Genomic DNA, 14,210 nt, shown 5'->3' on the forward strand with positions numbered 1-14,210 from the left:
TATATATTGGGAATATAGGGTTTTTAATCAGAAAATAGTAAAAAGGCTTTTTCAACATAGGAAATATTCATGTTCCAATGTTATACACACCCCTGCCTAATTTGCAATTCAGGTCTCTATCATAATGGTCATGTCAACTATTGCATAACTATGGTAAGTGATTTTTAATATCACTTTGTTGAATCTAGCTCAATTGTGACCATTGTTGTGTGTACATAGTTCCATCTACTTTAGGACAGGTATAATTAACATGGAAAAATCAACAACATGATTAAGCGGCAATAAGGACACTCCAGGAAGCCGTTGTTCTTCAAACATCAGTGATCACAGACAACACGGCGGTAAGCCAGATAAATCATTACAAACAAGTCTGTTTTCTGAGAAGATGATTATTACTATACGAGAGCCAAAATGTCTCCCTGGGGGACATAGCAACCCGGTGGCTGATACAGCACGATAAATATTTAGCGTAATAGCTGGTTGCTGCTGTTCACACCTCAGGGTTCCCTTGAACTTTCCCACAAAGAAATGCTAATCGTACCGGGGGTTCCACCTTAACGTGCTTGCCGTGCACAGGGTTCCCCACCAACAGGCTAAGCTAAATCACTCACCACAGAGAGAATTTGTGTGTGTGTGTGTGTGTGTGTGTGTGTGTGTGTGTGTGTGTGTGTGTGTGTGTGTGATATACACACAAAGAAAATAATATGAGGAAAGACAGCAGCATATGAGAATGCAAGAACCCATACATAGTTCACATATTTTCCACAAAGTGTCAACATTATACCGTTATATCATATTGGACGTTTCAATGATTTTTTTCCCCTGTCCCGCTTTCCTGTAAAAATCTTCCTCAAATGTCACTGATGTCTTTCTCTCCGTCACGTTCCTTCCCTCACTGATGTCTTTCTCTCCGTCACGTTCCTTCCCTCACATGACTGCAAAGCAGGAACCCTGAACCATGCTGACCCACTCCCCTTAGTCCGCTATATCATTCTGCCAATGGGAAGGGTGCAGCATCACATATTGCCTGCAGGCTGCATTTCCCTGACCGGTCAGGGCATACACACAAAACAACATAAACTGGCCTCATGGCAATGTTGCCAATTTGAGTTTGCCTCTGTACTTTTAGAAGGGTGTACTAAGGATGAATTGTAATGTTTCTATATGATTATGTTTAGAATTGGAGCATAAGTTCTATAGAGGTTCCAGTAGGACAAGCCCCTGTAGAATACCACAATACAATTGTGGTTAGAATCATCAAGGGACTGAGCCTTGGTGGCTCACTGCTGCCATCTATTTGTGACAGGTATAATTGCACACATGTGCCTCATTTTGCAAGACTTGAGAATCTCAGTAAGAGTTCATTTTGAAAAAGTAAGAACTCCAAGAAAAAAAAAACGTAAAAACCTATGTAATGTTGCCGTTTCTATTTACTGACTCAGCCTATTTATGTGCGTAAACGTTGTAATCTTATTCTCCCTCAAAAAAACGTTGTGGTGGGTTGTAAGCAAAGGTTACAACCTCCCTGGAGAACAGAGAAAATGAACTGACTCATGAGCACAGCAACAAGTCTGACCCACCAAAGCACAACCACAGAACTGAACGAGGAAAGTGCAGACTTGTTTCTCTTGGCACGAGTGGTCTATTCTTAACTTAAAGTTCACATCCAACCAAGCTAAGCCAGGCAGCCTGTCTCGTATGAAGGCCTATAACCTTTAAAAACACTGCCTCTGGGATTGGTGTCGGCCCGGGGATCTATTCTGACCGCTGTACTATAGCAGGCCACCAACGCAACGGAGACCTGTTTCTGCTCAATCAATAGGAGGCAGACATGAGAAAATGTGGACGCAAGAGATATAGCGTATCTCCATTTGGACGAAACCGCTGAGATTCCAAGCATGAAAGGCAATTTGAAAACAATGGAAAACATGGCGTCTTCAAAAGGAACACATGCGCACACACACACGCACACAAATGAGTCCTCTGAGACAGAAAACACGCTTTAGTGGGGAATGTGCTAATTTGGAGAGTCTTAGCCAGACGGGTCTTGAGCTCAGTGTGGTACATACACTGCACAGCACGCATGCCACTAAGGGCTGATTGGACAGCAGTAATGTAAACACCAATCAGAGAGTGAGTAAACCCAGCCAATGGGCTGTTAAGAAAAAGAGACAACTCATCTTTCACAGGGTTCTCTTTCTTTCCGTCTCTCTCTCTCTCTCTCTCTCTCTGAAGGGCTGTGCAGTGCAAATTGCAGAGCTTTATTTCGACTGGTGTAATGCTTATACTAATGACAAATCAGGGGTTATCTGAAACATGCCGTAAAGCTGAATAGACTCAAGTAGGGCTGTGATTACAAATTTAAGTTGCAGATTAATAATAATCACAAATAATTGCGATTAAGTTATTCTTATGCTTTATGTTTTGCATTGAACATTGGAACGTTACAAATTGCATTTCCGTTTGCCTTTTAGGCTTCGTAATCACAAATAACAAAAAACTTAAATATACAAAGATACATTTAATAATTTTTTATATTTTTTACAAAATTGCGGAAATAGTTCATCTACAATTAACGCGGGAAGGCTTGCCGGAACCGGGCCGGCCAACTGGCTGCGTTCATGGGGGTCTGGATGTTACGGGGACCTCCCCGGGGACCCCCACACGGTAACTGCCATTTCTTGACAGTTTCGGACACAGGGTGGCTCCCCGGAACCGGGCCGCCCCATAAATGCGTCCCTGGGGGTCCGGATGTTGCGGGGACCGCCGTGGACCCCCACACGGAACAGTTGCACCGCTCACTTCACACAGGTGATTTTTGTTTAAGGTTTGAAAATGTGTGAAAGATTATGCAAATATAACGACTATCTCAAATCATTGAGATTAGGCGATTACAGTATGTCATAATTGTGACAGGCCTACTCTGTACTGTAAGAACCGCTGCCTACACCTTGCATCCTACCACAGCAACATTCACAACACAACGCGGGTGACAACATAACCAAATCCCCTTGGCAACAATACTGATTACATAACACTTGCATTAATGGTCCATCCATACCACTGCCAATGCATGTTATTGTCCAATTAGAAAAACAGCCTGTAGATAGTCTATTTCGGGTTCAGACAATTGGTGTAGCGGGGCCTAGTATAGACCCCTGGGAGACTCTGGTTGTGTTACAGGGGTTAAAAAGGGGGGCAACGGTAGGAGTACTGTTGTGTACTACAGAAAACCACTGCCAACCTGTGGCTGCTTGAGGCTTATAAACAAAAGTAAACAACAATACACCAAGGAAACAAAATCATTGAGCTTTGCAGGCATGTTAAATCCTGTGTGAGTGAGACTCTGGCGTGGGAGCTACTGTTAAGACCGGATGTCAGACAAACCAAGGGGGATAAAGAGAGGGCTAGAGAGAGACAAAGGAAGGGGGGAGGCTCAATGAGGAGGATAAAGGAAGCTGAAACACAGATAATGGGATGATGATAAATGTTTTTGTGAGGCAGAGATGGATAATTCAAGCTATGGAAGAAGGACCCGCATAAAAGTCCACCCCCTGGGGGCAATGTGTGCGTCTGTCCTTGCCGTCTCGCAAAGACAAGCAAACGGGTTATGAAAACATTTGATTGTGTAAACTTCAGCATACTTGATATAGGCCTATGATCGTCTGGCCATATTGCAATAAGGGCTTCTATCTCTTCATTAGACCACGTCTGTCCACGGGACATCTTTATGCGTCGCTGCATAATAATGCCTTCTCCTTCCTTCTCGTGTGCCAAATACCAACTTCTTCATCCCCATTATGTAATGCTATTCCATTCACACCTGCGGTGATCCGCACTCTACTGCTCTTTGAAGCAAAGTGAAACCTCTGTTTTTTGGTGAAGTAGAATGTGCTTCTTTGATCCGCATCAGGATTCGAATGAGCTTCACACCTGCCAAATTAAGCGCACTTTCCGACAATATGCAGCAGGATTAGTTTTAATCACAGTATAGCATGCAGGTGTGAATGCGACTTAAGTGCCATGGTGAGAGGCAAGCAATGCAATCACGTTGGGCCCTTCAACGCCCTTGCATGTTTTAACAGATGTTTTATCAGAGGCACCCAAGCAGCTCCCAAGTTTCCAAAGTATTCACGTATTAATTAACCTCGCCTCACCAGGCTCTCCACCACCTCGGAGGAAAGCCTGGTCTCCATTTCAAAAGTCCGTATGATCCGGTCGGGAGCGGATGATATCGTTACGTCATGTTGTAGTATTGTTTTGTATTCGACAGGCAGGAACAACGGGCCGGCAACTTCCTTTTCCCTCAAACCGATTTCTCAATTAAAGCTCTCGTAACCTGTAGCTTTTATTGAGAGAAATCGGTTTGAGGGAAAAGGAATTTGCCACCCCGTTGTTCATGCCTGTCGATATCATCCGCTCCCGACAGGATCATATACCCTAAATGAAATGGTGCCCAGGCTACATATTAATGTATGATGGGGAGAAAGAAAACACCTAATTCATGACTTGTTATTGAGTATTTACCCATTAGTGATTTGGAAATTGACAGGTGCTCTGTGTATTTGGGCTGGGAGGACAAAATTAAATATAACTATATTTTCTTTACCAAATACTATCAATATTCTGATGTATAACACAATAAAAGTATTTATTGTGATACAGTAACATGATACAGTAACAATTTTGTCAAAGATTATCTAAAATAGCAGATCACAAACTCAATGCGACGTGATTAAAGTGATGAAAAGCAGGAAATGAGAAAACTTCCTACAAATATTATCTATTGCATCTATATATCCAATCTATATCCAAAATCCCAACCAAATCTCTAGACAGTAGACACCCGTATCACGACATCGATAGAATGCCCAGCTCTACTGTGTACAATATATGCAAGACATTACTCTATAATCCATATCTCCAAAACTGGTGGGTCAAACTGAACCACCAATGTGTCAATTTGCCTTCACATGACACGACAAAAAAAACAAACAATCTTAGCCTCGGTCAGAAACATTATGGTACTAGCATGTACTGTACTCTGTGTTTGTAACACACACACACACACAGATCGTTTGATGCTACAGCTGGCCGTGTCCCTACAGCCCTCCGCTGTCCTTTCCCAAATCCCCCACCACCTCCAACCCTGTTCCCCGACCGCCTCCAGCCCTGCAGCATAAGAAATAACCTCCACTGTGTTCACTGATGACTCCGTCCGTCCACCGGAAACTGCCAGCACCCACACACACACCGAGCTATACTCAAACACACATCCGAGCTCTCTAAGGAGCTAAAGCTGATGAAGCAAGCTAGCCAGAGCGGGATTCCCTGTGTGTTGCAAGACAAGAGGTGGATGTGGTGGTGGGGTTATTTAAGAGAGGAAGGGAGATGCTGAGTAGCCCGTGTGTGAGTGATCTTTTCCTCTGCGGTGGGAGAGACTGGAAAAGGCCAACACAAGCGAGCGACGCTGGGGCTCACTGCTCGGGATGACGATGGGCCCGTGTGGTGAGAGGCGGGCTAAACTGGTGTTGAAACAAATAAACACTGGTGTGGAAACAAATAAACACTGGGCAGCCGCACACAGGTACTGGGATCTTCTGTCACTGTGTGTGTGTGTGTGTGTGTGTGTGTGTGTGTGTGTGGCCTGAGGATGATCTGTCTATGTGGGAGGTTGGGAGTAGAGTCATGGCCTCAGACCACAGAGGATGTGGAGAAAGGAGTCATCAACCTAGGCCCCCCCCTCTCTCTTGCCCTCCCACTCAATGTCTCTTTATTTTCTGCTCAGTATTTTCTTTGATGTTTGTCGTCTTATTTTCTTATACTTTGTGATCCGTCTTTATTTATTTTTTAAATACTACTACAATCTAATTGTATGTAATGTAAACGGTGAGGTTCTCTTATAAGTGCTCCTCACCGTTACAATATTTCGTTATCCTTCTTAGGAAAGAAGTACTATATTTATGTATAGGTTTCCTGCTTTGCAAATCAATGAAACCTCAAAAATCTAATCTTCGTTAGGATCACTTTACAGATGTAAGGGTTTGAGGTCGGATGTAGAGTTGCTGGCCGGCACCATATATGTAGATCTAGGACGATTATCCAGCCTTCTCCATGTATTGCTATCCAGAGTTTGATGAGGTCAGTGTCATGATCTTCATATATGGAGAGCCAACCATATATGGAGATGGCCATATATGGAGTGCCGACCAGATACGGTAGTGTGACGTGTCACGAGGTGTGATGGGCTGACAACCATAATGTGGAGGATTGATCTGAATTAGTAATCTGTGAGCTACAGTCACAACAATCAACATTATCTTACATTCACACTGCAATTGACTGCGCTAGCCATAGTATGAATAATGACTACATCTCCACTCCCGCTAAGTGGAGATGAGTGGTAATACTGTGTACGTCAGATCCCAGTGTGGAGGTGGAGGCGGTGGAGTGGGATCCTCCCGGCGGGGGCACACTGGAGCTCCCAGACAAAAGGGACATTGTGGCACAGACCGACTCGTCCTAGATACATAGTTTCCTGTCCCATCAGCTCCAATATCCGCTCCAGATGAGCCACTGCACTTCCCATGGCTTTCCACATCGACACACAGTAGTGTCCGGCCCGGCCTGTGCTAAGAATCGCTGAAATGGCTGAAATTCATGGGGTGTGTAAATGATAGAAAATAAGTCATGGTTTGGGTGAACTACTCCTTTAAAGTAGCATTTTACAATATAGCCAGAGAGTTTGACATTCTTAGTAGTGTCGTGTGATGCATTTTGTAACTTAAAACAGAGGTAGCTAGATTTAGCATGAGAAAGAAGCATCCCCTCTTTAGATGATATTACACACCCCAATTCATACTTCAGCACAATGCTGTGTCGCTCACTGAGAACAGATTTTTTAACTTATTTTTCTTTTGATAAGAAAATCTATTGTTGTCAGCGAGGGACAAAGTCATGCGACGAAAACAGATCTGAATTAGGATTTACCACTTCCTCCCTTTCCAAGATGTTCTGGCCCATAGCAAAGACTCTTGGAACAGGGACTAGAATATGGCCGAGAATGGATCGGGTCAAATGATGTGAGGTGGTGCCAACATTACCTTGACATGACTCTGGGCGCCCAGGTTGTAGATCTCAGTGGGTTTGACCGTGTTAATGATCTTCACCAAGCATGTGCTGTCTGTCAGGTCCCCATAATGCAGCTTCATCACTGAAAGTATCACACCATTGTGGCAAATGTGTGAATTCGCTTACAGACTACATTTTCACAGTAGCATCCAGTAACAATCACACGTGTACAGTGTAGTGTAGTGTCAGTGTACCGCAGCAGAAATAGCAGATCTACAATGTGACGTGTTGTGAGGTTGTAGATCGGCTATTCTCTGCATGAGACACCGTTACACACAAGTATGAATCAGGGATAAAGTGGATGCGTTTTGGGGCTACCGTTACACACAAGTATGAATCAGGGATAAAGTGGATGCGTTTTGGGGCTAGGGTACTTACTGCCCTCCGTGTGTGTCTGAGGGTTCTGGTACAGATGTTCGATGCGACCCGTGTTGAAGGAGCTGGAACGACGCACAATGCCATGAACCTGAGAGGGAAAAAACATACAGAAGCAACCATTTAATTTTAACCCCACATGGTAACCCGTCCTGTACGCTCCGTTAGCAGTGCCTTGGATCAGTGAATTGGGCCTGCATGTTATTGGTTAAGTATGTACTGTATACGTGGACTGAGGGGGGGGCGGAGGTGTGAGGAAGCTCTGCTCCGAGCAGATAACAAGACTCGGTTCCAGGGAGTCCATTACCGCGAGGACGCTGTGCCCCGACCTCACTTCCTTTATTCACTGTGGACTTCCTGCCTGCATGCGTGTCCCCTCTTTAATGCCCCCCCAGCCTGGAGCAGAGCCACTTCCTCTCTGCTGAGGAGAGGAGAGGAGAAGGCTGGGGGTATTGTCTCTGCTGAGGAGAGGAGAGGAGAAGGCTGGGGGTATTGTCTCTGCTGAGGAGAGGAGAGGAGAAGGCTGGGGGTATTGTCTCTGCTGAGGAGAGGAGAGGAGAAGGCTGGGGGTATGGTCTCTGCTGAGGAGAGGAGAGGAGAAGGCTGGGGGTATTGTCTCTGTTGAGGAGAGGAGAGGAGAAGGCTGGGGGTATTGTCTCTGCTGAGGAGAGGAGAGGAGAAGGCTGGGGGTATTGTCTCTGCTGAGGAGAGGAGAGGAGAGGAGAGGAGAGGAGAGGAGAGGAGAGGAGAGGAGAGGAGAGGAGAAGGCTGGGGGTATTGTCTCTGCTGAGGAGAGGAGAGGAGAAGGCTGGGGTTATTGTCTCTGCTGAGGAGAGGAGAGGAGAAGGCTGGGGGTATTGTCTCTGCTGAGGAGAGGAGAGGAGAAGGCTGGGGGTATTGTCTCTGCTGAGGAGAGGAGAGGAGAAGGCTGGGGGTATTGTCTCTGTTGAGGAGAGGAGAGGAGAAGGCTGGGGGTATTGTCTCTGTTGAGGAGAGGAGAGGAGAAGGCTGGGGGTATTGTCTCTGCTGAGGAGAGGAGAAGGCTGGGGGTATTGTCTCTGCTGAGGAGAGGAGAGGAGAGGAGAAGGCTGGGGGTATTGTCTCTGCTGAGGAGAGGAGAGGAGAAGGCTGGGGGTATTGTCTCTGCTGAGGAGAGGAGAGGAGAAGGCTGGGGGTATTGTCTCTGCTGAAGAGAGGAGAGGAGAAGGCTGGGGGTATTGTCTCTGCTGAGGAGAGGAGAGGAGAAGGCTGGAGGTATTGTCAGTGCTAAACGTCCAAATGGAAATTAAATCATTCCAATACAGTCAGGACAACATACTGTAAGAGTGCAATGTAAAATGAAATCACACAAAATAGTTAGGTGCAGTAGTGTGCGTGTGCATCCTTAACTACTTGAACCCTAAGCCTACGAATTCTGGGTAGAAAATTCGCCAAAAATAGCCAATCTACTAGCTCACAAGCTTTGCAAGCTTGTGGATCGGCTATTTTTGGTGAAGAGATTTGATGTAAAAAAAGAAAACACTTGCGAGTCTGACTCAGGTCTATTTTATGAATAAAGGCTTCACGTGGTTAATCACAAACCTAGCATCCCTATAGGGCAAACATGCACTGACAATAGCAGATCTACAAGCTTGTGAGCTTGTAGATTGGTTATTTTCAGCAATGAGATTTGGGGGACCCCAGTCAAATAAGAATATAGTAGGGATGCACCGAAATTGAAATTCTTGGCCGAAACCGAATACCGAATATAGGAAACAGTTGGCCGAAAACCGAATTCCGAATATCCGAATATGATTAATATTATACATCTTTTTTCCTACCATTGCTGTCATGGCCGTACCTTAAAGTTACCTGATTTATAATAAATGTTTATGGCAAAACGTAACTTAAATAATAATCACTATTATGGGTCCATAAACATTTATTCAGCCCTTTTGAATGCATTAATTGCATACACTATTCGGTGATATATTTTCTGCCTATTTGGGCCGAAACCGAATAGGCCGAAAAAGCATTTTTAGCCATTTTCTGCCGAATATTTTCTGCGGCCGAATATTCGGTGCATCACTAGAATATAGGGTTTAAGTCAAGTGGTGTAAGCGAGCATGGACGCCAGTCTTTCATGGATGCATGTGACATCACCACAGAAGACTCACCTAGTCGCACTCAGTCAGCAACAGCTTATAAACCTCTGGCTCCAGAGGCCATGTTGACTTTGCCGTGCTCCCATGAACAGTGTGTGCGCAGCAGCAGGTGAAAGCGAGTGACCTCACTCATATGGCCATATACAATAACAGCCATTTCCTTGTTAATGGCCCGACCCCGGGTAAAGGGTCAGGGGTTAACGGGCTCAGCGTAACACAAAGGCTCTTATCAGAGTGAGGTGTGAGTCAGTCCACATTGCTGAATTACGTCAGGCTCTCTCCAGCTCCGCCGGCCTGATATGACTGGATTCAGCTTATCAGGGGAATGTTGCACTCCGCGTGCGTGCGTGCACGCATATACAAAATTGTGTACTGTACGTGCATGCATGTACATAGTGGTGTAAGGGGGGTGTGCGTGATTAGCAGCACATAGATCTAACAGGAGGGGGGGAAAGTGCATAACTTGGTGAATGCACTCATTCAGTCAAGTAACAATTTAGTATTTTTTTCCCCACAGAATCTCACTGTATGCGTTCCGTGCGTGCGGGCGTGCATATGTGCGTGTGTGCATGTTGGTCGTGCAAGCATCTGTGGTCTGGGTTACTTCTCTCACCTCGTAGCCCTTCGCCAGTAGGAACTCAGCCAGGTAGGAACCATCCTGAAACAACAAACAACCGTTAGCCCTCTATCAGACCATTTACAGTACTTAATAAAATCAAATAAGGGTGTGTGTGTGTGTGTGTGTGTGTGTGTGTGTGTGTGTGTGTGTGTGTGTGTGTGTGTGTGTGATATCGACTTTAGCAGCCCACACAGTGGGTCTGTTCAGAGAAACTGCACGCCACCGACTGCTAAAAATGGATGCCCTGTTATAGGACAGGTCGATATGACTTCAAATCATTATCAAGTTAATCTACAAGCTCAGCAACGCGTTGTGATCGGCAAGAACAATAGAGGGTTTAAGTGGTTAATCCGAGTAGTCACTTTAGTACTAAGTAGTAAATGAATGAATGCATGTGTGAATTGGTGAATCTAATGCGGGTACAGTAGATTCACCAATTCATACACCGATGGCAGAGGAATCCATGCAATTCACCAACCTGCACATCGGGAGCAACTAGGGGTTCAGAGTCTTGCTCAAGGACACTTTGACACCAACTCTTGGGGAGCCCGGGATTGAACTGGGAACGTCACTGTTCCCATCCGGCCGCTCTATCAGGCACTCTACCCCTGATGCCCTGAACTGAAAAATAGTTAACAGCAAATCTCCAATGAGTGGACAGAACACAGGACGTGGAGCATGGAGCTGTCCTGGTCTGTTACTAAGGGGTGAAATGTTTCTATCTCTCAGTACCCAGCACACACCATCTCTCTGCGCTGTCACTCAGCACTGCAGACATCCATATTCAGCCATTCAGAAAAGGGAATCAAATCACTGGTGTCAAGGCTGGGCCCTCCAGTAGTGCGAACATAAAAAACCCTTCCAACCCTGCCCTCCTCCCACATCATATTGTCCATTATTGAATGGTTCAACTTCAACATCCATGATGCTAGTACCATGAGTCAGGAGAAATGCGCAGCAGTGGGCCGTGTGTGTGTGTGTGTGTGTACCCTGTCAATAAGGTCTTGTTCCCCTCACCCATGTTAACTCGTCTTTTTTTCCCTGCTCAGACTTTCCGACCGCACATTCTGGAACACTCTGGAACATTCCGAACTAGTCATGGCATTCATCCTTCCATTCCCCACACACACCCGTCCAACAGTTCCCCTCCGGATCTAGGGGCGATGGCCAAGGTGGAGCGTAGGGAACAGAGGAAGAAAGAGGGTCTTAGAGGTTGGATATCACACAGGAACGTCCACTATCAGAACATGTTTTACTTTTCTTTAGAAAAGAGCCTGTGCATGAGCACAACTATCGGACCGGTGCTGCCAGTGGTTCCTGTCATGAAAGCAAATAAATAGGGTACAGTCCAACCCCCTCCCCTCGCACATTGGAGAACAATAAAACACACCTGTTTACGGAAAACTGTAAACGGGTACGAAACTGGAGACTGGTACTGTTCACTTTACCAAAGCATGTGAGCTATAATTCGGAGAACTGCCATTTCAACCGTGATGGCTGGGTACCATACAGGCTGAGTGGCGCCCTGCCCGGGGGGGGGGGGGGGGGGGGGGGGGGAGGGACACCAATGCAGGCTTGGCATCCCCCAAACCCCCCCAGCCCGCTTGCATGTCCCTACGGCGTTCAAAAGCTCCGGCCAGTGTCATGTTTTCCTGCCCCTGTGCCAGGGTCAAAGCGTTCCAGAGCGATGTGGAAAACAAGCCTGAAGAGCCACTATGCTGTGTTTGAAAACAAGAAGCTCCTTTGAGGCCGCATTAGCCCATAAACCCTGGCCTCACCTCGCTGTTTCCTGTTATGGGCAGCGGCAGCCTGGTGCAGGGGGGGCGGGTGCGAGGACTCACTGAGGAGGGACACACACACCTGCCAGTTCAGTGCCATACCGCAAAATCCCAAAAGACTCGTTTTGGCCGTAAACACAATATGATTGCTCTGCCCTTCAGCTAGACCAAACAAAAGCAGCGCAAAAGTCTATATTTGGAATGTGGGACATCAACGAGTTTTGAGCTGCTCAAAGACAAAGAAATGGAGGAATACTGTGTTATTTTATTTAACATACTGGTTATAGCTTCCACCGTGGGTCCTAACAGAGTCACAGGGACATTGATTATTCTTCTGGTATGGATGTTATGGGACAGGTTTCCCTGCAGGGGGAGCAAGAGTTGCAAAAAGTGTCACGCAGGTACAGTACAGGTGTGACAGCCTATAATCAGTCACCACTAAAACGGTGAGCTGATAGTGAGTGATAATAAGGGCAGTCTGCCTAATGCCTAGAATCCTCCATTGCTCCAGTAACACAGTTACAGATTGGGGGGAAAGATTAACTTGCTTTACTGTTCTAGTTCCACATAAAATGAAGACAAAACATGCTATAAGCATGTGTTCAATTCTGAGTGACGCTGGGAGGAACTGGGAAAACGTCAAGGAGGAAAGCAGAATAACAGAAAGGGTCCTGTGCAGGGATTTAATGAGAGAACCGTACCATATTTACTAGTATTACACTAATTTACAGTGAAAATTGGATTTTCTTTCGTCCAAATAAAATAAATCTGGTCGCGATTCATCGCCCTGCCCATAATATATACATACAGTGTGTGTATATATGTTTATATATATATTAGGGATGTTGAAAAAAGTTGAAAATCGACTCGATTTTCGACTCATGCCTCCCTAATATATAATATATATATACACACACACACACACACACACACACACACACACACACACACACACACACACACACACACACATATATAATATCAAAAATGTTAATCAGTCGTCTGGCTCTAGGACTTTCCAAAATTGGGAATCCGGACAAAAGCTAAATCTGGCATCGGTTGGGCTCTAGTTCGAAGAATTCAAAGTATGTGCATCAGAATTGTCTCCGAATGCTACGGTGCCATTAGCTCCAATCATCATGTCAATTAGTGTCATTATCATCATCACCATTGTGTCGCTTCATTAAGAGGATGCAGGAGATGGCTTTGTGTGCGTGTGTGCGTGCATGTGTGCGTGCGTTGAGTGCGCGCATGTTAAACTCATGTGGCAGCAGCATGTACTGACCAACATGAACGTTCCTATATCACAGAGCATTTAAAGTTTTCAGTCTGGAAGAACAACATATTAGCATCAGACAATGACAATAATAATGATTCATTACATCACTGTAAAATTGCCATGCCAAGAGAATATGAGATAACTGTGTGTCCACACAGATATCTCATTACAGTTAACTTCAACTTGACATAAGAGGCCTGCTATGGACTAAAAAAAGGCATTAGCCATTTACAGCTAGTTTGGCACCCCCTGCTGGTGGAGAAAAGCGACAACCTGGTCAATCCCCAATGCTCTGGTAGTTCTTCAAGTTCAAACTGTTACTACATGAACTCTAGCCTGGTGTCCATATTCTGAGGCAAACACTCGGTTAAAGCAGCAGATCTACAAGCTGAGAGCTCACAATGTGAGTGACATGTGAGATTGTAGAACGGCCATTTTCAGCAAATGGAGGAACAAAGGAGTGGACCAACTTAAGTATAGCCCCCCGGAGGACTTCTGTCAACAAGACAAAGTACATACCGTAGTATGTAAGTGGTTAAGGCCTCAATTCTCAACATGAGAACACAAACTGTAAGGCTAAGCCTTAGCATTTGTATATGTAGGTCCATCAAGACATGCAGTTCATGACTGTGTTTATTTGCCAGTGAGTCTAAATGAATGACTTTAATGTGCTTTCTTTAGACCACAGACAAAGGCTGCCAAACACACTGTGCTGTTCTCTGCATGCTGCACTGTAATTAGAGCTTAATGAAGCTGTAATCAGAGGCCACAAATCACACACGTCACACATGAGCACAGCGCACATTTTACGCCTAGCGCTCAACACATTCAAAGACACACATGCGCGTTCAATACACACAGAGCAAAGTGCAGCCGTGGGCACA

The 14,210-nt window shown here is 45.5% G+C and overlaps 1 protein-coding gene across 1 annotated transcript in view; it reads right to left on the reverse strand.

The window, feature by feature from the left end:
* The window catches only part of gmds (GDP-mannose 4,6-dehydratase), a 160,507-nt gene that overhangs the window by 131,794 nt on the left and 14,503 nt on the right, over positions 1-14,210 (reverse strand). Inside the window, exons 2-4 of the mRNA XM_080769412.1 lie at positions 10,264-10,308; positions 7,510-7,597; positions 7,104-7,213 (exon numbers count right to left, since the gene is read on the reverse strand). Of these exons, the coding sequence (XP_080625538.1) occupies positions 7,104-7,213; positions 7,510-7,597; positions 10,264-10,308 (243 nt within the window). The remainder of the gene's footprint in view (positions 1-7,103; positions 7,214-7,509; positions 7,598-10,263; positions 10,309-14,210) is intronic.

The sequence above is a fragment of the Protomyctophum bolini genome (genome assembly GCF_963924005.1).
Source record: "Protomyctophum bolini genome assembly, chromosome: 8".
Classification (NCBI taxonomy): domain Eukaryota; kingdom Metazoa; phylum Chordata; class Actinopteri; order Myctophiformes; family Myctophidae; genus Protomyctophum; species Protomyctophum bolini.